The sequence below is a fragment of the Drosophila miranda genome, chromosome XR (assembly GCF_003369915.1).
Source record: "Drosophila miranda strain MSH22 chromosome XR, D.miranda_PacBio2.1, whole genome shotgun sequence".
NCBI lineage: Eukaryota > Metazoa > Arthropoda > Insecta > Diptera > Drosophilidae > Drosophila > Drosophila miranda.
In genome coordinates this window covers 14,277,367-14,302,378 of record NC_046674.1, presented here as the reverse complement: position 1 = coordinate 14,302,378, position 25,012 = coordinate 14,277,367, and the positions used below count along the sequence as shown (strand labels likewise).

Genomic DNA, 25,012 nt, shown 5'->3' with positions numbered 1-25,012 from the left:
CAGATGCCTCTTGCCTGCTTGCTTGCTTGCCCCCGAAGGAGAGAGAGGTTCTTTCACAGCTGTTTCGGGTGCGGGTCCGGGTCCGCGTACGGGCTTCAGACTTCAGATTCGGACTCGCATTCTGATTCTGATTCGTTTTCCGCCTCTACATTCCCATATATACAGTATACAGAACTATTGACTGACTGAACAGATGGGTGGGTGGTAGCTGTGGAGCTGTGGAGCAACAGCTGGGTGCCTGGGCTGGCGACGAGTAGTCCTCTGGTGGAGCCGAGCTCCACGGTGCTGCAGCGTGTGTGGTGGTGGTTCAAGAGCAAGGCGTCGCTCGTCGGGGACATGGACAAGGACACCCCAGCAGGGCCAAAGCCCAGAGCCAAGCAGCTGTTCGGACGAGGCTCTGACGCTGCACAAGGACAAGGACACACACACGGGCGGCCACGATTCGAGGCGATGCGATACGAAACGATACACGGGACACGGGGCACGGGACACGGGGCACGGGGCACGGGGCACGGGCACGGTCACGGCTCAATGTTAGACGACACACTCTTTGCCCTTGACAATGGGCTTTGCTTTGGGCCTTATATAAGGTCGCCCATATAATTATTGCACATTTCAATAAATATTCGAAAAAAAATCCAAAAAAAAAAGAACAAATTGCTCTCACTCTGTCTCTCACTTTCGCTCACTGCGTGCGCGTGTGTGTGTGTGGGTGTGTGTCTGTGTGTGGGTGTATATGTCTATCCCTTTCGGGTTTTTGGGGGATTTGCTTGTTGGCCAATTCGTTTTTTGCGCGCTGCTGATGAAAGCCTCGCAACCGTTGCGTTTGCCGTATTTCTTTTGAATGAATCGGCAAAAGCAAAAGCTCCAACAGGCCAGAACAGAACCAGAAACAGAAACAGTAACAGAACTCTGTGCGAGGCGTGAGAGAGAGAGAGAGAGCGGTGCTGCTGAGAGCAAAAGCTGCACAATGAAAGTGAAAACCGTGCGAAAGCTGAGCAGAGAGAGAGCCCAGAGAGAGAGAGAGAGAGAGAGAGCTACAGCGAGAGGGAGCATATTCCTGCAAAGGTGGGCACGTCAGAGAGCAAACAGAGCGAGAGAGAGAGAGAGGGAGAGAGGGAGAGGAAAGAATACAACAAGCAAAACATAAATAAACAAAAATAAATACGAATGAAAAGCCAAAAGACGACGCACACAAACTTTTTCGTGTGGGGTTCAACAATTTGTGGACTGGGGCAGCTCTTTGTGGGTAGGGCATGGGCATAGCCCCCCACCACCCCCCAACCCCACCACCATTGGAGTTCCGGGGGTTGTTGCCACGGGGGTTGCTCGGGGATCTTCAGTTTGGAGTTTGGGTTCTGTCAGCCCTCGACTACGACTTCCGTGCGTATGAGTAATGTGCGTGCGGACGGGGAAGGACTGCCATGGGAGTGTGGGCTGGATTTTCGCTGAGGGCAGAGCCGCCACGCATTGAGGTAGGTTCGGCCCTGAACAGATGAATCGGATGGAGGGGGGGAGCAGGCCAGAGCGGAAGTTGTCTGCTGTGTCGGTGTGTGTTTGGAGTGGAGGCTTCCTGGAGGCACAAAAATCCATTTTGGGTGAATTTCATGAACTTTCACTCATTGCCCGCGATTAACCGGGACTCCCCGGCCCCCCAAAGTGCCGTTAAATGCATCATCATTCCTTCCGGAGACCGACCGACCGACCGACCGACCGACCGACCCCGTTCATAGACCTCCCTCGGGCGCTGGCATTGGTCGGGCCGAAGCTTCCGCAAACGTCAGTCGGCGAGCGAGAGACCTCCAAAAAAAAATACAAAAAACAAAACACTAAAACAAACGTAAGTGCAAAATACCCCGTTATAGGCGATATGTGAAATGAGCAAATGATGACATTCATTGAGAGATTGCCGGATTGAGAGAGTGGGCATTCGCTCGTGTGTGCATGGCAACATATTCAATAGCGAACTAATCAACAAACAAAATGCAACCTCACCGCGGCGCTGCGCTGCGCTGCACAGAGCTGCAGCCATGTGGAAATGCAAACAGACACACACACACACACTGGCACACAGACACTCACTGCCAATGTATTGACCTTAACATTGCGAAAAAGAACTTGAAATAGAAACAGAACGACAGAGAGGTAGCCGACAGCCGCCGCACACAGACAGAAAGAGATAGAGACAGAGGCAGAGAGAGAGAGCCGGAGAAGCGAGAGCAAGTGGCGGCGCGTGTATTTGTCAAGTTCACCAATACCAAGGCAAGGCCTAGGCGGCGCTCGCTTTAACAGAGCGTCCACAGAGCGTTTACAGTGCCCACTGTTAAAGCTCTGTTGGGACCATGTTAAAAGTGGAGTTGCTGCCACCACGGACGGTGGACGGTGGGCGAATCTGTGGAGTTGCAGCGCAGACAGGGCGGTAGGGGGGGAGGCGGCGGACGGAACGATTCTAATGAGGGTTGCAACTCCAGACGGAGTTTTCGAACGGGGGAATGAGTCAGACAGCTGGGGTATGGGGCGTCCATGAAGGCTTAATGAGCCGAAAGGATGAGTGCTCTGTCCTTCCCGGATCGAACCGATTTTTCTAGTGCTTCGTGGTCTGGAGTGGTTCCGCTTTTCCACCCACTTATTGAGGCTTTTGCTGGCGTTGTGATTCCGAGAGTGAAAGGTCAGGTGGGTCAGCAGGTGGACAGACATCGGATGCTGTAGAGCTTGTATTCCTGGAATTCTGAAAGTCGCTTCGCATAATTTACATACTTCAAATGAAATATTTTTCAACTTGTTTCAACTCAATCCTCTTTGATTTGGGTTCTTTCTAATATTTCTGATATTTTCACTTTAAATTCACATTTTTTAATTGTTTTTAGTATAATTTGAATGTTTTTGTTGTTGTTTGTTTGCCAAAAACAAACACTTTTTTGTTCCTAGATTTTCATATTATTATTCTAGGTTTTTTTTTTGAAACACTTTCCATCGCGTAATTCATATTTATCGCAAGTTTTCATATTTTTTAATGAATTCATAATTTTTGGTTAATTTGAATTTTCTTTAGAATTTGCACACAAAGCTCCCACAAAAACATAAAAAAAAACCACAACAAAAACAAAAAACTGTGTGGCAACACATACAAAGGGCCTGCACTTGATCGCGTTACGCATCCGTCAGATACTGCCACTGATACTGGCTAGTGGCTGGTGGAAAAAGCGGAGAGATGCTCTGGACATGCACCTGGCACCGACCGATATGCAATTGAAATTGTTGCAACAAATGAAAGTTGGCTGGTTGCTGGACAAGAACAAAATACGGTCGGGTTGGTAAGACGAGTGCGCAGCCGAGCAGTCGGTAGCCGAAAGAGGCCGGGAGAACGAGCCGGGAGAGCCGGGAGAGCCGGGAGAACCGAGCACTGTTAACCGTGCGAGAGAGAGAACACAGCGTACGACATGACGCCGTTAACGAGACTGTGGCCGAATCGCGGCAGAAATTTTGCAAAAGTGAAAAATTCTACTTTCAATATGAAAACGAACAGCGACGCAACTGCGACGGCGACGGCGGCGGCGACGACTGCAGCGGCGGGAGTTGTGCATTGAAGAATGGCTGGCAGAAGCGGCAGCCCACTGTGGGTATGGGTAAGGTAGGTCGTGGTATGGGAATGCCAGAGTGAGAGAGAGAGAGACAGAGACAGAGAGCGAGCGAGCGAGCGAAGGCGAAAGAGCAGGCGAGCTTCAGTGAGAGCGCAGACAGAAGAGAATGCAGAAAACAAAGCAAAGCATAGCCCAGAGAAGTCAATGTACAATGGGCGTGCGTTGGGGGTGGGTGCGGGTGCCCTGAACATGAACATGACCGTGGTCGTGGTCGTGGTCGTGGACGTGGACGTCGGAAGCAGATTTCCTCTGTCGCAGCGGCAGCGGCAGCAGCGGCAGCAGCAGCAGTTTGCCCCTTTTCGAGGGCTTTTGTCGTACTTCTCTTTTGGGGTTGCAAAGTTTTGTGGCATTCCGGGAGTTGTCGCCGCATAGAAGTTAAAAATAATTGCAAAATGTGCCCGAAGTGGGTGGATTGTTTCGCTGCTTCTCTGTTTCTCTGTCTGTCTGGAGTTGCAACCCCTCGAGCGTTGAAATGAAAGGAAACTTTGCTAAGAAGTTGGCAAAAAAAAAAGGGGGAACGAGACGGAGGAGGAGGAGGGGGAGATGGTTTCCTAGACACTCCGCTGGCTTACATTTTGTTTGGTTAGGTCGGGCAGAGATACGAGTACATATTTCCTTTACAATTATTTCTCCGCCTGACTGGGTGGGGGTGGGGATTGGGGGGGGGAGACCTACGGACAGACCTTAAGGCCTTAAGCTTCGATTCCTGCCCGTCTGGGGGTTGGAATCAAACGGTGTTTGGCTTCCCTTGGGGTAAGTTTTTAATGGAATGAAGTGCGACGCGTAACCTTGATTTTGCTCAACCGACCTGATCATGGGCAAAACCAATGCCAAATCCAGAGATCCAGGGATCCAGGGTATATGCTCAACCTTTTAGAACGGTCCTTTCTAACGATCCCAACGATCCCTAGTCACAGTTCTAGCTTGTCCAGGGAAACGCTACCCAGGAGTTCCTATCCGAGAGCGAGGGCGAGGGCGAGGCTGTTTCATTGAGTTAATGGCAAATGGCAATGGGGGTACGCGTCTGCGGCACTGCTTTTAGCGGGACTTTGGCCAAATATCATGGTCAATGACAGCGCCATGAAATTTGCAACATGCAGCACGTGGCAGGGGCAGCCAGACATCACCCTCAAACAGCACAGACGTGGGTAGACCCCACTCGCAGCCAGTTCTCAGTTTCTGCAGCCACAGCGAGAGAGAGAGCGAGAGAGAGAGAGAGAGAGAGCAGCGGTGAATGCAAGGCGCATGGCTCGAAGCTGCAACGTTGCACATGCCACGCTATGTGGGCAGAGAGTCCTTCGCTGCAGCTGCAGGCCCTGCACGAAGGTTAACAGTTTTCAGGGGCACTACGACGATGGGAGGAAGGCCACGCCACGCCATGCCACGCCAGTCAGGCCCTCCTGCTCAACGCTACCAAGGGCAAGGACACGCAGGCATGCGCATTTCCGCATCGCATCGCCTCGCCTCGAACAAGAAGCGTTGCATGCAGCCAGGCGCCTGCTGCTGCAGTCGGTTCCTGGCTCGGGCTCGGGTCCTTGGCTCGGGTCCTCCCATTGCCAAGGTCCTGCTGGGGCGCTGCCTCAGCCGGCTGCCGGGTTGATTGGATGATGATGTAGCAGCAGCACCACCACCACCACCGCCATCACCAGCAGCCGCCAAACTCCTGCAAATGACATTGAGTGCGTGGCAGGGGTAGGAGGGGATCCATTCCCAGACAGACAGAGATAGAGACAGAGACAGAGGCAGAGGCAGACAGCGATAGATAGAGAGACAGAGGCATTAATTTCAGGGCTGTCGTCGTCAGTCTGGGCCTCGACCGAACCCTTCTCTGTTCAGTCCCCCAGTGGCCTCTCCTCTTGGTTTTTGTTTTGCATTTCCTTGACAATTGTTTAACCAAATTTTCTCTCTTTCCAGGGCAAGGATATGTGGCACACACGTGTCACTCATACTACAGCCATTGAAATTCGACATTGCCACTGTGATGATGGTCATTCAAAGGTCAAACGCCAAGACCTTGCCCAGCCTCAGCCTCAGTCCCAGACGCAGCCCCTGTCCCAGTCTCAGCCCCAGTCGCAGCCTCAGACTCTGATGCAGAGTCTCCTGCCTCAAACGAGAACGTATGTAAAGCTCCTAAATTTTCATTAGTGTTCAGTATATTCAGTATTTTTAGTATTTTCATCACATTCAGTATGTGCAGTATTTTTAGTATTTTTCAGTATTTTTAGTGTTTTCAGTATATTTAGTATGTGCAGTATTTTCAGTATTTTTAGTATATACTGTATTTTCAGTATATTCAAATTCATATGTACATATGTATAAATTTTTTATGTTCAGTATTTTCAATATCTTTGGCATATACTGTATTTTTAGTATATTCTGTATTTTTTGTCTGTGCAGTATATTCCGTATGTGCAGTCTTTTTAATATTTGCAGTATTTTTTTTAGTATTTTCATTATATTCAGTAAGTGCAGTATTTTCAGTATTTTTAGTATATACTGTATTTTCAGTATATTCAGTTTTTGTTGTATGTGCAGTATTTTTAGTTTTTTTTTAGTATGTTCTGTGAGTAAGGAAGTATAGTATAAGTATAAGTAAGTTAAGTATACTGAAAATACTTGGTAGTATTAGTATTCTCAGTATGTTCGGTATTTTCAGTATTTTCATCAATTAGTTGTAGCAAAATAAACGCTGTCTGCGTTCAAAAGTCATAAATAGATTGGCAAATGTCCCTGCCAATTAGCAGGGATCCAGCAGGACTAGACTAATGTGCAATAAAATTCCCGTAAACAGAGAAGACATTTACATACCCGCCTCCCACCTCCCACCTGCCACCTGCCACCACCCCCCACAAACCGCGAAACCACAAAGTGGGTGCGACATCGCGCTCCCATGTCCAATGGCGTTTCGATTTCGGGGCAATTGGGGCTGGCCCCGTTCCCTGGCTGGCCAAGCGGTGCTAAGGCATCCCGCGGTGCTCTATCCAGACCAGGCCAAAGGCAGAGAAAGAGAGCCAGAGCCCCCAAAGCCAATTATTGGGTCAATGTGCGTGCAGTGAACTGATTCGGGCCGGGCCGGGCCGTGCCGGGCCCAAAAGTAGCCAAAAGTATGCTATAAGTCAGTCGCCTCCCGTCTCGAGAGTTCATTGACAACTAATTTCCATCGGTAGGGGATCGGTCGGGTTCGAAGATAGAGGTAGGGATGGGATAGGGATAAAGACGAGCACTTTGTTTTATTTACGGCTGAGGAGCCGCCCACGGTCGATGACTCACTCGCCCCGTACTGGATTCGAGAGGCAGAAAGTTCATCCACTTGTCCCCGCCCGAACCTGCACAATATTTGGAATGAATGCTGCTGCTTATCCTGCTTTATTATTCCGTCCTGCAGCCGTTGAAGGTGAATCATCTCTCCCCCCGACTCCCACTCCCACTCCCACTGCCACGATGAGTAAGCCAGGGCAGGAATTTTGGTGGCGCCGCCGTGTGTCCATTGCACCTGTCCTCCTGGGATGTGGGCTGGTTCGGAGGGACTATAGGTTCAACCGCAAGTTCAAAGTTCGTGTGGGATTTGGGTTCTGTGCAAAGCATTAGTCATATTTTTGGGGAGGAGGAGGAGGAGGGTCGATGGCGTCGCTGGCTAAATTGTCACCTTTGCTGCTGTGACTCCTGGGGGGACTTGTTGAAATATTTCCCCCGTCTAGGGTCAAACAGAATCGGTAGCCAGACATGGGGATTGGAGCGGAGACCAGTCGAAGCACACGTGCCTCGAAAATAAGATGCCCATTGCATTGCTCTGGCCAGGTGTTCAAAGAGCCAAACGATAGGGGCTTTTGTTCATTCCGGCTATAAATGTTGCCCGATTGCAATCGAAGGGGAAATACATACACCCAGCACTCGCTTAAGACGGAGGCTACCTACCTGGAAAACCTGTCTTAAGCGAGACATGGCCAAGGCCTGGTTAGCATATGCGAATCCTTCTTGAAGTTTTTCACATAAATCTCAAGCAATAATTCAACAGTGCCTCGATCTTCAGGCAACTCCCGGACCCTATCATAGCCTTCATTTAAATGAGCAAAATCTAATACTTCACGGAATTTACATTGTGGCACTTTTGTTCAAACTGTACCACAGCATCTTTAGATCTGTTCACCTACTGGAACACTTTTGGTTCTTGCATCTGACAGCTCAAATGTGCGACTCCCCGGCATCTAGACGCCACCGTGCGTGCTGGTGCATACAAGAAAGCTCTCAGGCATCAATCGACATGGCTGTCAGCGTGTTAAAAGGCAGAAAAGCGAGCAAATTTGTACTCGCCTAGGACCGAGTTCGTGTATGTGTAATTGGAGTGTGCTTTGGGCATCATTTTCAGAAGAAACAAAATAAAAGATAACTTTGTCAAATGAAACGTTTATTCGCATTATTCCAATTCAACAAGATGGATGTCAATTATTCCAGGACTCGAACTCTGGCCGACCTGAAAAGTAAGCATTTCCATTGGGATTTCGGAATCGGTATGGGCCATAAGACCTCATCTTTGGACGGTCGAACTGCCACAATTTGAACGGTTTCTCCGGTGTGAAGCCATGTCTACCATGGCAAACACGTACGCCCTGTAGATGGTCACGTCTCCCAGTGGATCACGAAACTTTCGGAGTTTTTTACAGGCACGCAGAGCCGCGAAAAAACCATCCCCATCGAAGGCCGACGGACGGCAGTATACGTCCAGATATTCCAAGCTATTGGATTGCTTCAAAATAGTTTTGTAAACCAAGTTCTTGATGTGGCATTCACATGACGTGAGTGTGAATGATTTGAGCTTAGGGCAGACTGGAATTTCGGTTGAGAGATGGCACCAGCTCATGCGCTCCACGGAATTAAAGAGGCTTCAGCTACGGCTTCGGCTTCCATAAAAATGTCGCGCAACGTCAAGTACCGAAGTTTCTTCAGGTGATATATTGATACGAAAACCCCTCGAATGGGACCTTAATGTCAACTCTTCCAAGTTAACCAACCTCCGTATCTCATAGACTGAAAAGGTGGATCATTGAAGAGATTGCAAAAAGGATCATCACCTGCATCCCCTATATTATGAACGAAAACCAGTTTTCTTAACTGTGGAAACTTTGTCAGGCCGTGCAGGACGGTAAAGGGGATATTTTTGTCATCCATGTCTATTACCATCGATCTTATCGTATTGTTACCTTTGAGTAGCAGAATCAAGGACTTTACGTGTTGCCAATTTCTTGAATCGACACAGAAATCAATCGATTCCAAGTGAGGACAGTGTTTCGCCAACTCATCGCTACCCTTGTGATAATCCCATTCCCGTAGTCGATCCGCAGGTCTTCAAAAAAAGCGCATAGGTGTCGGGTGTCCACCAGTAATCAAGTGAAAGTTTTCTATAATAATCGCGACTGTGGTAGGCGAATGCTTCGGCCAGTATCTCATGGGCGTCCGCCAATTGCCATTTCTGCCTCCTCGGATAATCGAGTTGTTTGAATATCAGGTCAAGAACCTCGAACGGCAGGTCCGTGATAGTCCGCTGTGTTTCCATCGTTCCCCTTACCCTAGAGAGTGAAATCGGATAGACAGCCCGAACCGAACTGAGCGACGACTCTCAAAAAATGTTATGCAGTCCGTTCCAAAGCTCTCATTGTTGCTCTCTCTCTCTCTCTGTCTCTCTTTCAGTGCCTATCTTTTTCTTTGGGGCAAAGCTTTTCCGGTTTATTGCATCAGTTTTTCAGCTGAGGAGATCTTTATGTTGCAAGGAAAAATAAAGATGGTGAAATGATTTTGCGAGCAGGGTATTTTATTTGGAATAAACAGAAGACATATGCATGTGCATGTGCTTGGGTGTTTCGGATTGGGGGCCACGAGCGGGCGGCAGCAGGTCTGTAATGCTTCGTTATTTTCCCATGCGTTCCTCTGAGCGGCGAGAGTAACGGAGAGGAAAGGCCTAGCCTACTCTCTGTGACGAGAAGCAACTGCATGTTCGAGTATAGTATGGGCATGGGCTGTAACATAAGACAGTATTTTGGTTTGGGAAAGAACAAAAAAAGACATTTATTTTGTTGTTTTATTTATACAAAATACACAATTACTTGCCATATTTAATTCTGATATTTATTGTCACCACTCCTGAACAGAGATTAAATTCCGATTGCTATTCGACCGGAGCTACACAAAACGAGAGAGAGAGAGAGAGAGAGAGAGAGAGAGTGAAATTTGTGGCATTTTGCTTCAAAAAATAACTCACCCATTGAGCGATCCAGAGAACCTTCGCCCTGTAGTAGAGTATTAATCGTAGCGGCCTATCCGGTGTGACGCCATTGTCCTTCAGAATGTCCATCATGGTGGCCACCACTTCCCTGGTGAACTTGACCTTTTGTGCCTGAAGGCGAATCAAACGGAGTCTCTTGCAGCTGCGGAGAATTTCGAGAAAACTGCCGCTATCGCATAGCGAGGGACGACAGTCAATCTCGATGTCCTCCAAGGTGGCTCCCTGCTTCACGATGAATCTGCAGAGCACGTCCTCGATACTCGATATACAGCAGCCAATTTTCAGCGTTTTGATCTTCGGGCAAAGCGGCAACTCCATTGAAATCTGACAATTATAAATTTGGAGGTATTCCACGTTGGGGCATGGGATTGGCATCCCCAGAGGAGCATCCCCATCCCCATCCCCATCCCCGTCCCCATCCCCAGACTCTACTAAATTATAATGTAACACCTTCAAGAAACGCAGTTTCTTTAGATTAGCAGTAATTTCGAATAGTTTGATAGATTTATCGTGGCTATAACTTCCAGACCGCAGTTCCAAATCCTCCACTGTGTTGTATTTCTGTATAGAGTGGACTGAAAGATGGAAAAACGGAAGGACTCAAGGCAAAGTCGATGTTTATTATAGCGGACTGGAGGACACTCACCATCCACATACGACAAATTGCAGAATGTAGCCTTTCTGAGCTGTGGCAAATCGGGATACTCGTGAAGTATCTCTGAGATACGATTGGTATTCACATGCAAATCGATTTCTTTTATTGTTGCACTGGCGTGTGTAACCAACGACCTGACGCCCTTGCAGCTGACATTATTCACACACAAAATCACTTTCTCCAGGTGGGGGCAGTGGCGCTCCACCAACTTGGCCAGGCGGTCACTCCAATTGGTACCGGTGGAAAAACGGAACTCGCGCACATGCGTGCCGCACAGGGACAGCAGAAAGGGCCACCAATCCCCCTGAAAATATGTATAGGTGGACACCTTCCGGAACTCGTCGCGACTGTGGAAGGCGAAGGCCTCGCCCAGATACTCATCCGCTTTGGCCAGATTGATTCTATCGCTCAGGTCGATGAGTTTTTTGTAAATCAGATCAAGAACCTCGTACGGAAGGTCCAAAATGTTCCGTTGGGCCACTGCGGCCGCCATCGAAATGTTTCGCCCAGACCCAGACCCAGACGCAGGCCAAAGCCAACGCCGCGCCGCCGAGAGAGCGAAAATGGAACTGAAACACAGATAAACGCAAGCCTCGTAAGTGCAGTGCAGAGAGAAACAGTGAGAAACCGCGTGAAGAGGTCTCTCTCTCTCTCTCTCTCCCTCTCTCGCGTTTTCGTTTTGAGCGGCTCACTGACGCTGGCACTGGAACAGCGGGTGTGCGGGTTCGGGTGCCAGCACGCACTGCATGTATTTTTGCAGATAAGTTTCTGTGAAAAACAATTGTATTTGTATTTGTATATTTGACTAGTCGAATAACTGGATCACTGGATCGAAAATAACTGTGTGCGTAAGAAGAATTACTATATTTCCGTGAAGAGCACTGCGATGGCTCTCGGGCGCCGGCCTATGCGCAACAGATTGCTTTTGCGCGGTCGCCTCGCTCATAAATTGTAAATACCAATTATGGAACGATGAAGAGTGGAACACCTAGAGCTCGGCGTATCTGTAATCGAGATCTATTAACTCTGGATTCAACGTCCTGGGAATCTGTAAATAACAAAAGTGTAGATTACCACCCGCTTCGATGCTGGATTCCTACCGCGTATCGTTTCATCCAGCCGGTACTTTGGTCGATCAAGTGTTACCAGTTTAAAGGGAATGCCAGCCCTAGAAGCCCCAAGATCAAAATAGTTCTTGAAATTACGCATTGGCGATCGTCGGACTTCGAGGAAGCCATCGCCATCGAACGGATCGGGATCCAAGGATTTAAGGATTCTAGGGCAGGGAGGCAGGCATCTCTTCAATCTGAGCGCCTCCGAGAAGGGCCATGACAGCGAAGGAGCTTCCCCGTTGAGCATTATGCGCATTTCGCGCACTGTCCGATAGCGAAGTTTCTTCAGAAGATCCAATTTGCATGGCTTGTAGACTGAGGCCTCGAACTCGATCAGTTTCTGTATATGAGGCACTGAAAAAGGGAAGGAACGGTATCTATTAGTTATCCAAACTACATATCGGAGAGAGCCCACCATAAACACCGAGGATTTAACGTTCTCTGCTTTGGGAGACCTTCCAAAGCCCCGATAAAGTTATCCGTACACCATAGGTACACAACTGCATCACTTAAGGGAGTTCTACTTGTCACAGGCTTGTCCAATTTGAGAATTCCAGTCCTATCATTCGCCCTGATCCCAAAACACTCTACAATAGTCGACCCACAGTTCTACAAGATGAACGTGTCTTCATGCCACTGGCACTAACCGGAAGCCGTCGGCATCTATCGCTAATGTGGTGGGAAAATACTCCGCCCAGAACCTCATGCGCTTGCCCCCCAGCTCTATTGATCCTTCTCTCTACCAAGTTCTTTGAATATCAGGTCAAGAGCCTCGAACGGTAAGTCCGTAATATTCCGTTGCGTTTCCATCGTTCCCTGCGCTGTAGCGCCCGAGAGCACGAGCCGCGCCGAACCGATGGAGAGACCAGAGTCGGCCCGAAACTGCAGCCGAAGCCCCGTCCAGAGAGTAAGCTATGGAGAGAGATGGCAGTGGGGTGAGAGCAGGGTTCGATGGCTCGTCTTTCCATGGATCGTGGAATAATTACAGTGGAGTATTCCTATGATCGTAATGGAAAGAAACCCATTGGCAGTGGGATGACATTGCTGATGGTACGAGTGTATGGCGCTCCAAGCTGTTTCCAGTAACCCTTTGAGTTGTTTCCACCCTAGTGCCCGAATCGCCTTGCCTTGCCCCATCTGCGGCTTGGCATCGTCTATGGCTGCGTTTTATGGCCACTTATTTGGCCAAAACATCAAGCAAGCACTGGCGACGACGCCAGCAAACTGTGCAAAATGATATAGATTACAGCTATTATGCCGCCACGCAACGAGTGTGTGTGTTGCAACCCCCCTGTGGCCAGCAGCACACCCATTGGCCATTCCACATTCCACATTCCCTGGTTTCTCCCATTCCCACAAATAACAAACAAACAAACAAACAAGCAAGCGGCGATGTCAGGTCCCAGACAGTTGTCCTCCCTCTCCAGCCCAAAACTTTCGCTAATTTGTAATCGTTGCTGCTGCAGCAATTGCACTTGGCTGGGTGGAAGAGAGAGAGAGGGGAGATGGGAGGAGACACAGACTATTGGGCTGACACTTTTGATGCCTGTTGCGTGATAAGAGCGGAACGTGCCCCGGGGACAGATGAGCCCAGCCGATGACGCAATGCAGTGCAACATGGAGGTCAATAAACCAAGGAGAATGTTGCGCGAATGCCTCGGACTCGTCTCGACGCGACTCGAAAAAAGGGTTGAGCTTTGACAGGGGGACAACACTGGCACTCGCCCTTGGATACGGGTCCTTTGTTGAGGGAGTGCACACAGCAGACACATAAAGGACACCAGCTTAGGGGATACAACAGCATTCGAAATGCTGAAACGTGTACATACTCGTCATACGGCAAGGGCATTACCCCGAACGACAAAGGTTAATAGAGGTTTAGCCAATAATTGGATGGCTAATACGATAATTTTTTCGATCTGGACGGTGGGGCTTAGTAGTTCTTGCTGTTAAGACTTGAAATCAGTTGAAAGACCCATCCCAGGCCAGGGGAAAGCATGGACAGACACAGCACCTGTTCCGAGGTGCCAGTTGTCCTGAGGGCCGTTCCCCCCTTTGATTACAGAAGGGAGTCTCTGTCCCTGTGGCTGTCCCTGTCCCCGACATGTCTGTGTCGTGGCCAGCAGGCTGTGCAGGATAATTTGTCATTTCGTGGAGAGTGCAACCCCACCTCGCCCCAGGAAGGGTTGCAACTGTGACTCACCTCACCTAGTTCCCACCTGAAGCGGCAGCAGGGGAGATGGTTGCACAATGGGCTGGCGGGCTGGGCACAAGTGTCTCTTTTGCCAATTGCAACTTTCTCCATTTCTCTAGCACTATTACACTCGCTCTCTCTCTCCGGCACCTAGAACTTTCCCTGGAACGAAACCCGTTCAGCCAGTTTCAGTTCTTCGGTAATCCATCTAAGCAAACATTGCACATTGCTCGGCTGGAGTTGGAGTTGGAGCTGGGAAGGGGCATGGGGCAGGGGGAAGGGGGAGTGGAGAGTGTTGCCTGGGTATTGCAACTAGTTTTTCCACGGGGGAAAATGCCTCGGCAATGGCAATGACCTAACCAGGCTTAGCCTTGAATCTTCTGGAGTTTCTCAGCCGTGGGGAAAACTGCAAGTGGAAAACCAGTTGGTGGCAGAAGCAGTCGAATAAGTGGTTTTTCCCATTTGCTCCCTTCTGGCCATGCCCTTGGTCAAGTCTTGGGCGATTGATGGAAGACAATCGTTTCGGGGAATTTACTTACATATTTGCTGGAAATGCATGCAGCTCTATGCTGGAGCTTATTGTCTAGTCCTGGTGACGCCAGAGGAGTCCTGCGGCCACCCACACCCACACCCACACTCCAGTGGGGTGCCTGATAAGACACTTTTACTTTAGTGAGAAGTGGAATTTTCTAGTTTTCACTTGTCACACAGAGAGACGATGGTGGCGGGTCTCTGGGCGGGGCACTTTCTAATTCCCCAAGTAGTTGTGGCAGCGGCAGGAGGAGTCTCTGCAAATAAGCAAAGTGGAGTCCTGGCTTCCCCTCCCCTCGCCTGCCCTCCCTCCGTTGCTTTGGCGAAAAGCGCTTGGAGTGGAGTGTGGGTAGGTCAACCACCAGACATTGAACCCAGAACACACAACAGAACACACACACACACACAGCCAGGGCACAAGCACACACACACACAAACACACACACAGAACTTCCGCTGAGAGCTGGCTGCCTAGCCAGGAGGGTAGAGGAGGAGGAGGAGGAGCAACGTCGTGCGGAAAATGTTGCATGCAGCAGACGAAACGAACGAGCGAAACGACAGCACACGAAAAGCGTGCGACGGCGACAAGCAGCACGTGAATCGAGGCAGCAAACAGCAAAAGAGAGACGAAAACAGATGCTGGGCAAGGGGGGGAGGGCAGAAGAGGAACGAGAAGGAGCAGAAGCAGCAGCATAAGCAGGGAAAGGAGTAAGCAGAGGCAGTGCAATGTCTGCTCTGTCGAGCGATGGGTGGGGGGGGGGGGGGGGGAATGGAAGAATGTGAAGAGCGAAGAGCGAAGCCCGTAGAGAGAGCAGTAGAGAAGTAGAGAAACGAGTGTGAGCCGTTGCCCAGCGTCGAAACGTCGTCGTCGTTGCCGTCGTCATCGCATTTCCCATTGTGCGCTAGTTTAGTGGGTTGAGTGACACAGACACAGTTTGTGGCCTGGCCAGAGGGGCTGGGGTGTGCGGGGTGCGCGGTGCGGGGTGCGGGGTGCAGCAAAGCGAACGAACAAGTTTGCAAATTCTCTGTTTAGAGAGCGCGTCCGGAGTGGAGGGCGGAGGTGTGAAGGACAGAAGGGGAGAGAGATGTTTGCAAATGTGGAGTTGCTTGGGGAGCCCTTTGGGCGGAGGGGGGGGGGGGGGTATGGGGTGGTCTGATGGCGACGTAGCGATTTTGTAATCGCTGTTCAAGTGACGCAGAGCGTTGCCAGATGGCTGGAATGCAAGGGATCTGCAAAAAACATTAGAAGGTCAAGGCCCAGAGTCGATTAGAAGGTGAGATATGGCTATAAAGATAAAGGAACAGCAATCATCGTCACTCGTTCTCGTTCCATACGTATTCGTTACTCTTTACTCGTTCATCTCTCATCAAGGCACAGAGTCGCTTAGAAGGTGAGATATACGAGTATGGGATATGCTTTGGGAGATGTTCGTTCTATTGACCAAAGCTATAAAGCTTTGAGGAACAGCAATCACCGTCACTCGCTCTCGCTCCAACCGTATTCATTACTCGTTACTCGTTCATCTCTCGCTATTACCTAAAAACACTAGAAGGTCAAGGCACAGAGTCGCTTAGAAGGTGAGATATACGAGTATAGGATATACTTTGGGTGATGTTCGTTCTATTGACATAGATTGAGCTATAGATATATCGTCACTCGATCTCGTACTCGTACCGTAAGTATTCTTTACTCGTTGCTCGTTACTCGTTTATCTCTTGAAATTACCTAATAACTAGAGAATCCAATAGTTTTCCGCTTGAAATGAATTTCAAATGTCCAAAACAATGACAGATGAAGATGGGTGCGAGTCGTACTACTGGTAGGTCTACATAAGTACATAGCAGGCCATAAAGCTCTAAGGTTTTAACTATTAAAGCAGGCCCTTGGACTAGAAACATAAATTCCCATGAGAAAAAGTCACCTAAAAAACCACTTTAGATGGAAATCAGAGAGGAGAGCGGAACGGTCATGAACTAGGAAAATTATCCTTAAAAAAAGAGTACCTTTATAGGAGCCGAATAGTATATAAGGAGGTATTACACATAGAACTCCCTAGCGAAATACCTACGTGGCGGTTACCAGTCCAGCTATAAAACAGAGATCGAGGAAGCCTCTGATCGCCGTACAACCGGTCATCATATTGAGAAACTCCGGAACTGCTCTGGACGGCACTTGTGGAGGTCTGAAAGGCAATTGACGGATAGGCCCTCACCTGTCTGATCCCTGAAGTTCTTGGATGGCCCGTAGAATACCTAGAATTTAAAGGAGATACGAGTGAACGTCCCATCCAACCATCTGGCCACTCTGCAGCAGTCTGCATGCCCTTGCTCTTTGCTTTATACAAAATTTGATGAAAAGACACCACAGGGCTGGGCAGGCGAAAACGGCGAAAGGCAAACAAAACGAAATGCAAAAAAAAAAGAAAACAACAACAACAACAAAAGAGAAGGAAAACCAAGAGAAAGAAAATCTCCCCCAACGACGAGTGCAGTCGAGAGGTCTCCCCAGAGACCAGCTCCAGCCCCAGCTCCGGCTCAAGCTCCCTCTTGCCAGCTACTATTCATGGTCGGAGTTATGTTGGATGTGGAGTATACCACTAGGATGGATGCCATGCCTCATGCAGAAGCATGAACACGCACACACACACACACACAGACAGGGAAATGTGTCTGTGTCGAATGGAGTCGAAGCAGAGTCGCCTCGCGTCGCGTCGAGTCGAGTCGAGTCGAGTCGAGAGTAGAGTAGGACAAAAGGGAGACACAATTTTGGTAGCAATGACCTTCACCGCGTTGTTCAAGTTGTGGCGTGGTTGTTGTTGCTGCGTCGCTGCCACTGCCACTGCCACTGCCACTGCCGCTGCCGGCGTTGCACATACACAAACACAGACACAGAAAAGAAACAGGAAAAGCTGTGCAAAAACAGATGCAGATAAAGAGAGAGAGAGAAAGAGCACGGCAGAGTGGGGGCTGAATAAATGATGCATGAGGCGGCAGCCAACAGAGTTGGGGCGGTAGGTGCCGCATACGTCTCATCCCCCCCCCACCTTTAGCACCCTCCTCCCACGCCCCACGCCCAGCACGCCCCACCGCCTGCTTTCCACTGCACAAAAGATAAAAGTGCTTTTGTGGCCCTGGGACTCGACTCCTATGGCTGCCATTGAAAATGGAGTTCGGAGTGGTGCGGTGGGCGTGAGGGGTGCGGGGTGAGGGGAGAGCGAAGAGCGGAGCTAGCGTAAACTTGACACTGACGCTGCCAGTTATGTTGCATGCAGCAGTGGGTGTCCCCCCAGCCAAGGGTGCGGCTCGCTTCGCTTTATGTTGCTGCCGCCGCTGCTGGTTTTCTCTCCTCTGTTTCGGTTTCTGTTTTATTCTTTACTTTTTGCTGTTCCTTTTTTTGTGGAAATTGCTCAAGTGCGACGCAGACATTGGGGGGCGGGTGGTAGAGTTGAAGTTGTAGGGGGAGAGGGTTTTTTGGGCTCTGGGTTTGGGTTTTGGGTGGTTTAACTTTTGGTATCATTGACCTGCTCTCCGGCTCCAACTCCAACTCCGACTCCGACTCCAACTCCGGCGGACAAGAGCTGCTCTGCTCCATTCTCCCACTTTTGGTGCGCTGTGTGGGTGGTGCGGCGGGGGCCAGTGGCAGTTGCATGTTGGCAGGGCTGTTAGTCATGGTGGGACGCCATTTTGGAAAATGTTGTCGCCTGTTCACACAGATGTACACGCCATATGCACACACACACACACACACACACATGAAAGTATGTAATTTTGGATGTATGCACCACTGTTTTCCGTTGAGCTTTATATTTCCCCCACTTTACAATAGGTTAGTCTGTTATTGTTCTATGTGTACATATCCTTCTCCCTCTCCCCCTCTCTCCCCCTCTCTCCCCCTCTCTCTCTCTCTCTCTCTCTCTATGTGTGTTTCGTGTGACAAAAAGTTTTCGCTTTTCGTTGATTTTCATTTTAATTGTGGTGTCTCATGTCCCTTTTTTTGTCCTCTGTTTACATATATTAATGCTCCTTTTTTTCGTCTAGGTTTACTCATCATTTGGCACTACTGTCAGATGGCGTATGGGTAAGTAGATCGATGGCAGAGCCCAGAGCCTGAACCCTCTGAGTACTCTTTAGAATTTCTTAAGATTGGAAGATCGCATTGGATCTACTATGGGGCTTTGGTCCTTATGGATTGGTTAACTGTATATAGAGTCGATCTTTTCCATTACGAACGGAAGTACAAAGAAGTTTTCTTTATAAACAAATTATAGCCAAAGCATTACGGACGGAACTTCGACTGTACTTAAAGATATACCCATGTCCAGCCCGACAATTCCTGAAAAGCACCTTCTTCTCGATGAATTATTGTCTTCCTCGCCTGAAAATTTGTTTAAGCCTAAGACCAAGCAGAATTCCATTAGGCTCTCGTTGTTCTGGGAACTGTGAGCCATTTGCAATTGAAACTTGTTCGGCCCCCCAATTGAGTGCCAATTTCAGACGTCCATTAAGGTGCGTGTGCCGAGTGTAAACCCTTGGACCAACAGCCAGAGCCCATGCACTCTCACCTTGCCACGAACGCACACACGCACACGCACACGGACACGTAGTCGGGGCAAATGGAGCACTCAATGGACTAGGCCAATTAAAAGGCTCGGCCCAGTGCATCATCAACGGAAGCGAAGCCCCTTGATGGGATGGTAGATCCAATGGATGTCATGGATGTCATGGATGCCATGGGCCCTAGTCCGAGAGCATGTCCTGGCATAAAATGCGACGAGTTGTCAATGCAAGAGGCATATCATCAGCAAATAGTGTGCTTCTTGTGGGCCCAGGCACAGTGGAACAGCGATTTTAGGATTAAATTTGTCCAAAGTAATGCAAGATTCTTTCCCAGTCCCCACTGTGGAGCTGCCCCCCACACCACAACCCCCCTAACAGACGAAGATGGATGCGAGACCAGTTCAAGACCAGAGCCAAGTTGGGTGGTGGTGGTGGTGGCGGTGGTGGTGGGGGCCAGGGGCGGCACGTAGGTGCTGCTGGTAGCCTTTGCTGCAAGAAGCAGGGCCACTACGAATGCCAGGGCGATGCCAGAAGTGGCGCAGTGTCAGTGTCAATGCCAGCAGAGCTGCGGCAGAGCCGGCTCCAAGGCGAAACTGGGTGAGAGTGTGGGCGGGGAGGGGGCAGAGCCAGAGAGAGAGAGAGAGAGAGCCAGAGAGCGAGCCAGAGACCCGGAGAGCCGTGTGGAATGCAGCAGCAATGGCAATCCCAACGATTATAGCATCAGCGAACGACTCGAGAGGCCATTAGCCTATGCCTATTGATGGGTGGGTGGGGGCAGTGGGGAGAGAAGGGGCAGACTCTCGCTCCCTCTCCCTCGCTCTTACGCAGTACCGGGTCTTACTTATGCTCCTCTCTCTCTCTCCCTTTCCCTCCCTTTCCGCTTTCGTCTAGTGCCGACGCCTGCGCTGAGCGAGCTTCGAGTGGAGTGCCCTTGTTGTTGCAGTTGCAATGACCGCGAAGTTCCCGAAGAGAGCACCCTAACCCAGAGAGGGCTACAGCGGAATTGGTGGCAGTTCGAGGCAGGAAGGGTCAAGCAAAGCTACCGCACTGAAGGGATCCCAGCTTTAGCTCTAATGGAGATCGCTTATAGAGTGGAGAGAGCATCCAAAAGTCCGCCTATGCCAAGGGAAACAAGTTCTCTCTCTCCTTCAAATGTCTGGACTGCCCTCGAACACATGTCGTTGATGGGGCTGGCAGATTACCCCACAGGTATCGCTGGTATTGTAGGTATCGTACAAATCGTAGGTATCGCACGTATCGCTGGTATCGGGGTGAAGCAGCCAATGCCAGGGTTACGCCAATTAGTTCGATGTGAAAGTTTTCCCTGCCTTCCGGTGGGATTGATTGATTGATGGACTCTGCAGCGGGATCGAGGGACGCGGCCGTCCGAGGGGCGTTGCTCAAAAAGTTACCCACAAATTATGCGATAGTTTCCACAGGGAGACCTGAAACGTGTTTGGCTCTGTGCGTTGGGCATTAGCTCACCTGACGTTAAGCCAAAGGGGGGGGGGGGGAAGGGCATGGATTGGACAACCGCAACCGCATGCAACGTTCGTCGACCTTGCAACTCGTTCTGTGAATTATTTGCATTTATGGTAGCTTTTCCTCAACTCGGGGGGGAAGGGGCTGGGCCTGGCGGCGTTGTGTGGGAAGGTGCAGGTCCCTGCGAGCCCCGATAGCATCGACGCGGCCATTGCCTGGTCATTGAACCAAGCCAAGCCAAGCCAAGCCAAGCCGGGCCGGACAGTCCTCGCTTCTATTTTTATAATTTCCATTTTCCGGAACCTTCCATTTTGCAAAACGAAAAACGGGGGAAACAGGAAAACTCCAGGGCACACAAAATACACATCCTGGTGCCATAAGTCGCAGTTGATTTCCCTTTCTACCAGTGTCTGGCAGGGTCTCAGGGCTGCTGCTGCTCTTGGGGGTACAGTGTCGCTCCATCGACAGACATTGCGCTGGCTGTCTGGCCCCCACTCCAGCTTCTCCTCCTCCACCTCCACCTCCTCCTCCTCCTGCTGCTCCAGTACCCCAAAGTTTCGGCAAAAAGGAAATGCTTCGCCCTGTTGGCTGGAACAGGGAAGTGCTTGGGTGGAACCACACTACAGTGTGTCCTCAGTATGGAGAACGGTCGCAGGACATACGCCAGAGAACCCATCCCATTTTATTGCATACTTTCAACGCCCTCCCGGATTACTGTAGCATGTAATCCCATGTAGAATGTAGAATGTCTGTAGAATTGTCTAAATGTTGCGGCAACTTTTCGAAGAGCGCTACTGTGCTTGCGAGATGTTGCAGAGATTTTGAAAGATGATACCAATATAATCATCTTACATTTGGGAAAACACATGATTTTTTGTGTATTACGAATACTGGAAGTCTTTAGATTCAAATGAGTCACTCGGTCTATGGATTTTTGTGTCAAATGCCGATTCTCGGTCCATTCGATTGAGGTTTAGGAAGGAGGAGAAAATCCCAAGAGGATCGGCGATAACTTCCCCACTGAATCTTGGCAAAAGCCATAGAAAGATACATATGTATTTACTGTGAGATGCTAGATATGTAGATGCTTGTGGGTTCTGGGAAGAATGCTCATAAGTAGGGCCATATTTATGTGTCTGCCCTTCTAAAACAACTCTCAAAGATCAGCGATATTGAGACGAATCTCTTCTTCTCCTCTCAAATCGAACTATTAGCTGATAATCCAATCTAATCGTACGAGTATCCCAGGCAAGCCGAGGACCATCTATAATCCAATCCTGCCAAATTAGCACAACATAAAATCCGTTTATCGAATCGGAATCTGATTTATTATCCTGTTTGCTGGAAACAGAACCAGAAGTTGCACTCCACACACAGAGAGTGTGCCATCCTTGCCCCAGACCGCGACCCTTCTGTGTGGTGGGGCGCCACTTTGGCGGGGAGAGAGAGAGACAACAAGAAAAACCGAAAAAGCATTTCGTCGTTTTTAGCAGGCAGGCAGGCAGAAAGGCAGGCACGAACAGATCAATGACCTGCATTTCACAGCCTGAGACACAATTCAATCGATAAAAGTGAAGAGTTGGGGCACCAGCACACAGCAGACACTGCACACAGGCACACAGGCACAAGCGCACACACACACAGATGCACACACACAGCCGCACACAGAGGTAAAAACAACATGGCGAACGTAAAATATATGCAAGCTTCCTGCAGGAAAAGCCAAAATGGCAGACAGCATGCGGCGAACGTGACGCAGTGCAGACACCGACGAGGAGAAGGAAGGCAGCCAAAGGTTGGAGTCGGAGATGGAGTTGGGGCTGATAGCCAGCCAAGGGATGCAGCAGCAGAAGGTGGTGGAGGAGGAGGAGTCAGAGAAGGACTCGGAGAAGGAGTCGGCGTCGGAGCAGCAGTCGTGGAACTTTCTAAAAATTTGTAGACCAGCGCTGGCACAGCCAAAAAGGGGAAGTGGAGCGAGAGTGAAGCTCGTCGCACATTTTATTCGATTCAATCAAATCAAGGAAGCCAGAGGCCGAAGGCTGATTAAAAATTCAACAGAATGCAAACGGGGTTGGTGGGAGGGGGGACAAGTGCATTAACAGAGATGGCCACAAAACCAGAGACAGTCCAACAGACAGGGAGTGGGAGAGAGTAAATAGAGACATTGGAATCCGTCTTTCCGAAGATGGATCTATTAAAAAGGGACCTAGACAGCAGGACTGTTCGGAGATGTTTCCTTGAGACCCAGTAGTGTGTGTTTTTATACCCAACAACACCCCCAAAATGAAAGCAGCGACTCAATCCATAGACTGTTATCTGAGCCACTACCCACGACCCCACCACCGCCATTGACCGAACCCCTCGGCCAAGATGTAGACAAAGGTAATGCATAAAACTTTTGTCAACTTCCACGAGGGGTCCTGGTTCTGGGTCTGGTTCTGTGTCTGGGTCTGGGGAACTAGAGCTGAAACTGAACTGTCTGTCTGAGCAGTTTTGGGGGTTGCTCTCGTTGCTGTTTGGGGGTTATGGAAATGGGGGTAAATTAATGGCATTTTCTAGCTAGAGAGCCATTTGATTTGGTCTATGATTTCCCTTTGGCCGGGTCTGCCAAACAAAAAGGAAAAAGCACACACAGAAGTCATTGAATTTTTAATTATTGCCAAGGAAGAAGAGGACTCCTCCAAGGGCAAGCAAAAAGACTGAACAAAAGACGGAGTTAAAGGCTACCAATCCCCCAAATTTTTGGAGTCTTTCCCCGGAAAACCACTCAAATGCAAACTTACCTTCTGGATCTCTGGACAACATCAATTTGAAATCTCATAGCCGTAGAAAATGGACATACATATCACAATGGCGAGGCAAATCAAGTACAGGATCAGAAAGATGAAACCAATGAAACAGCACGCCGACACTATCCACAGCATTATTGCTATTACCTAAAGAGTAAAATACAAAATACAAATGTATTTTCCTGGGGAATACTTTTGACAAGCACTCGATCCTTACACGAATACTCTTTGAATGGAAATGTTTCCGTAGAACTACAAATTTTGATTGACATTTGCTCGTATGATTTGTGTTCCCCTGCCTACAAAAACGAAACGACTATTCCTACACAATTCTTTCTTAGAAAATGTCAAAGGCATCGATTTTGTGGGTACAGTTTGCCCCAAGAACCATAGTGCTTCGGATCAGCGGAGTAGGATCCCCAGGGATGCATTCTCTAACAGATATTTTGCAGTTCCATCAACGTGGCCATGGACCCGATCCCGAGCTGTGGCAAGTCAATTAGCCTTACTAACACACTCCCACGCCACATATTTTATTTTTTTTTCGGCGCTTTCTGCTGCTCGGTCTCTGCTTCTGCTCTGAAATGAAAACTGCAGCGAAAGTCTGGGCATGGAAAAAAGCGAAACTCTTTGCAGGCATCCCGAAAAGTGCAGCCCTGCACGGAGTTGGAGTTTCTGTTCTCTCTCTCTCTCTCTCTCTCTGTCTGTATGTGTCTCTCCCTTGCAGACACACAGACAGAGTCCCAGACGGGGGAGAGTCAGACAGTTGGCGAATTTCACTGGAGTTTGGAAGCTTCTAGTGTCTGGACTGCCTCCACATCCTACTCCGGATTCACTCCATGCCCACCCTTGTGGAGTCCGGAGTCCTGTGTCCAGACTGGGTGTTGCCACACACAGCCACTGAAAAAGGAGCAAATCGTCCAACTTCTCCCCCAAAGCGCAATGGGTCAGTGTACAATTATGTTGTCGGACAAAAAATATGCATAAAGGGAGCATATTCGGGGATATGTGTGATGGAATTCGTAGATACAGAAAGGAAAGATCTCCCGCACGAAGGGATATCTATCCGTTTATTGCGGTTGGTCTCTAGACATGGAGGATATTGATGGTATCGAGGGTGGCATTATCCTAAAGTATCCATCCGCCATGTAGATACGCGGATAGTCCGGCCCGCTGCCATCCGGATTGGTCTTCCAGGTGATGGTCAGACAGGGCTCCCCCGCCTTGGCCTTCCTCGGTATCGCGATGTGGTAGTTCTGTGCATCCTCCGCGTTCACATTGTTCTCGATGAGCAGCAGCTGGCGATCGATTGTCTGCGGCTGATGCTCGGGCGGTGTCACTGGAAACAGGCTGGGTTGTAGCGAATGGCATTTTCATGGGATCCGTCAACGAGTAGAGTTCAACTTACATGGCTGGCTCCACGCGCAGGCAATCAGCAGCGCACAGAATGCCAGCAGCTTGTGCAATGCCTCTGATTTCATAATTATTTATATGTGTGGAAATATAAACAAATACTGACTGGGCTGTGGCTTGTGCTATGGCTTGGCTCCCTATACTAGATGCACGGCTATTATCAATTCTTAATCGACGGCCGAAGACGACGACGACGACGACGAGAACTGCGACGACTTGGCGGTACGCGTTCTCAGCTCAAACTGTGCGATCATCTGAGCAGCTTCTGCTGCCGAGGCGAGACTCTCCCCAGCCTCTGTGGGTCCATCACCTGCACAGCGGGGCCGTCCCCCTTTTCTGAATGAATCAAGCAAGCCCTGAG

General features: G+C 49.5%; 3 protein-coding genes across 6 annotated transcripts; all 3 read right to left on the bottom strand.

Annotated features, from left to right (window-relative positions):
• Positions 1-9,546: 9,546 nt before the first annotated feature.
• On the bottom strand, positions 9,547-11,341 carry LOC108153654. Of its 2 annotated transcripts, XM_017283760.1 has the most exons (4): positions 10,565-11,341; positions 9,895-10,493; positions 9,744-9,815; positions 9,547-9,652 (listed from the first exon to the last, which is right to left on the bottom strand). In XM_017283760.1, the coding sequence occupies exons 1-3, from the start codon at positions 11,064-11,066 to the stop codon at positions 9,768-9,770; spliced, it is 1,149 nt and encodes a 382-aa protein (XP_017139249.1). In that variant the 5' UTR covers positions 11,067-11,341; the 3' UTR covers positions 9,547-9,652; positions 9,744-9,767. The 2 variants fall into 2 exon arrangements, with proteins under 2 accessions (XP_017139249.1, XP_033243438.1); XM_033387547.1 differs by lacking the exon at positions 9,547-9,652 and having other exon boundaries at positions 9,701-9,815.
• A 17-nt stretch (positions 11,342-11,358) lies between these two features.
• LOC108153655 lies at positions 11,359-23,564 on the bottom strand. 3 transcript variants are annotated; one of them, XM_033387548.1, is made up of 4 exons: positions 23,456-23,564; positions 23,233-23,385; positions 11,648-12,039; positions 11,359-11,590 (listed from the first exon to the last, which is right to left on the bottom strand). In XM_033387548.1, exons 2-4 carry the CDS (start codon positions 23,252-23,254, stop codon positions 11,516-11,518), a joined length of 489 nt encoding a protein of 162 aa, XP_033243439.1. In that variant the 5' UTR covers positions 23,255-23,385; positions 23,456-23,564; the 3' UTR covers positions 11,359-11,515. The 3 variants fall into 3 exon arrangements, with proteins under 3 accessions (XP_033243439.1, XP_017139252.1, XP_017139250.1); XM_017283763.2 differs by having other exon boundaries at positions 11,359-11,577; XM_017283761.2 differs by having other exon boundaries at positions 11,359-11,621; positions 11,674-12,039.
• A 693-nt stretch (positions 23,565-24,257) lies between these two features.
• LOC108165611 lies at positions 24,258-24,915 on the bottom strand. Its single transcript, XM_017301687.1, has 2 exons — positions 24,647-24,915; positions 24,258-24,577 (listed from the first exon to the last, which is right to left on the bottom strand). The coding sequence occupies exons 1-2, from the start codon at positions 24,717-24,719 to the stop codon at positions 24,309-24,311; spliced, it is 342 nt and encodes a 113-aa protein (XP_017157176.1). The 5' UTR covers positions 24,720-24,915; the 3' UTR covers positions 24,258-24,308.
• Positions 24,916-25,012: the final 97 nt, after the last annotated feature.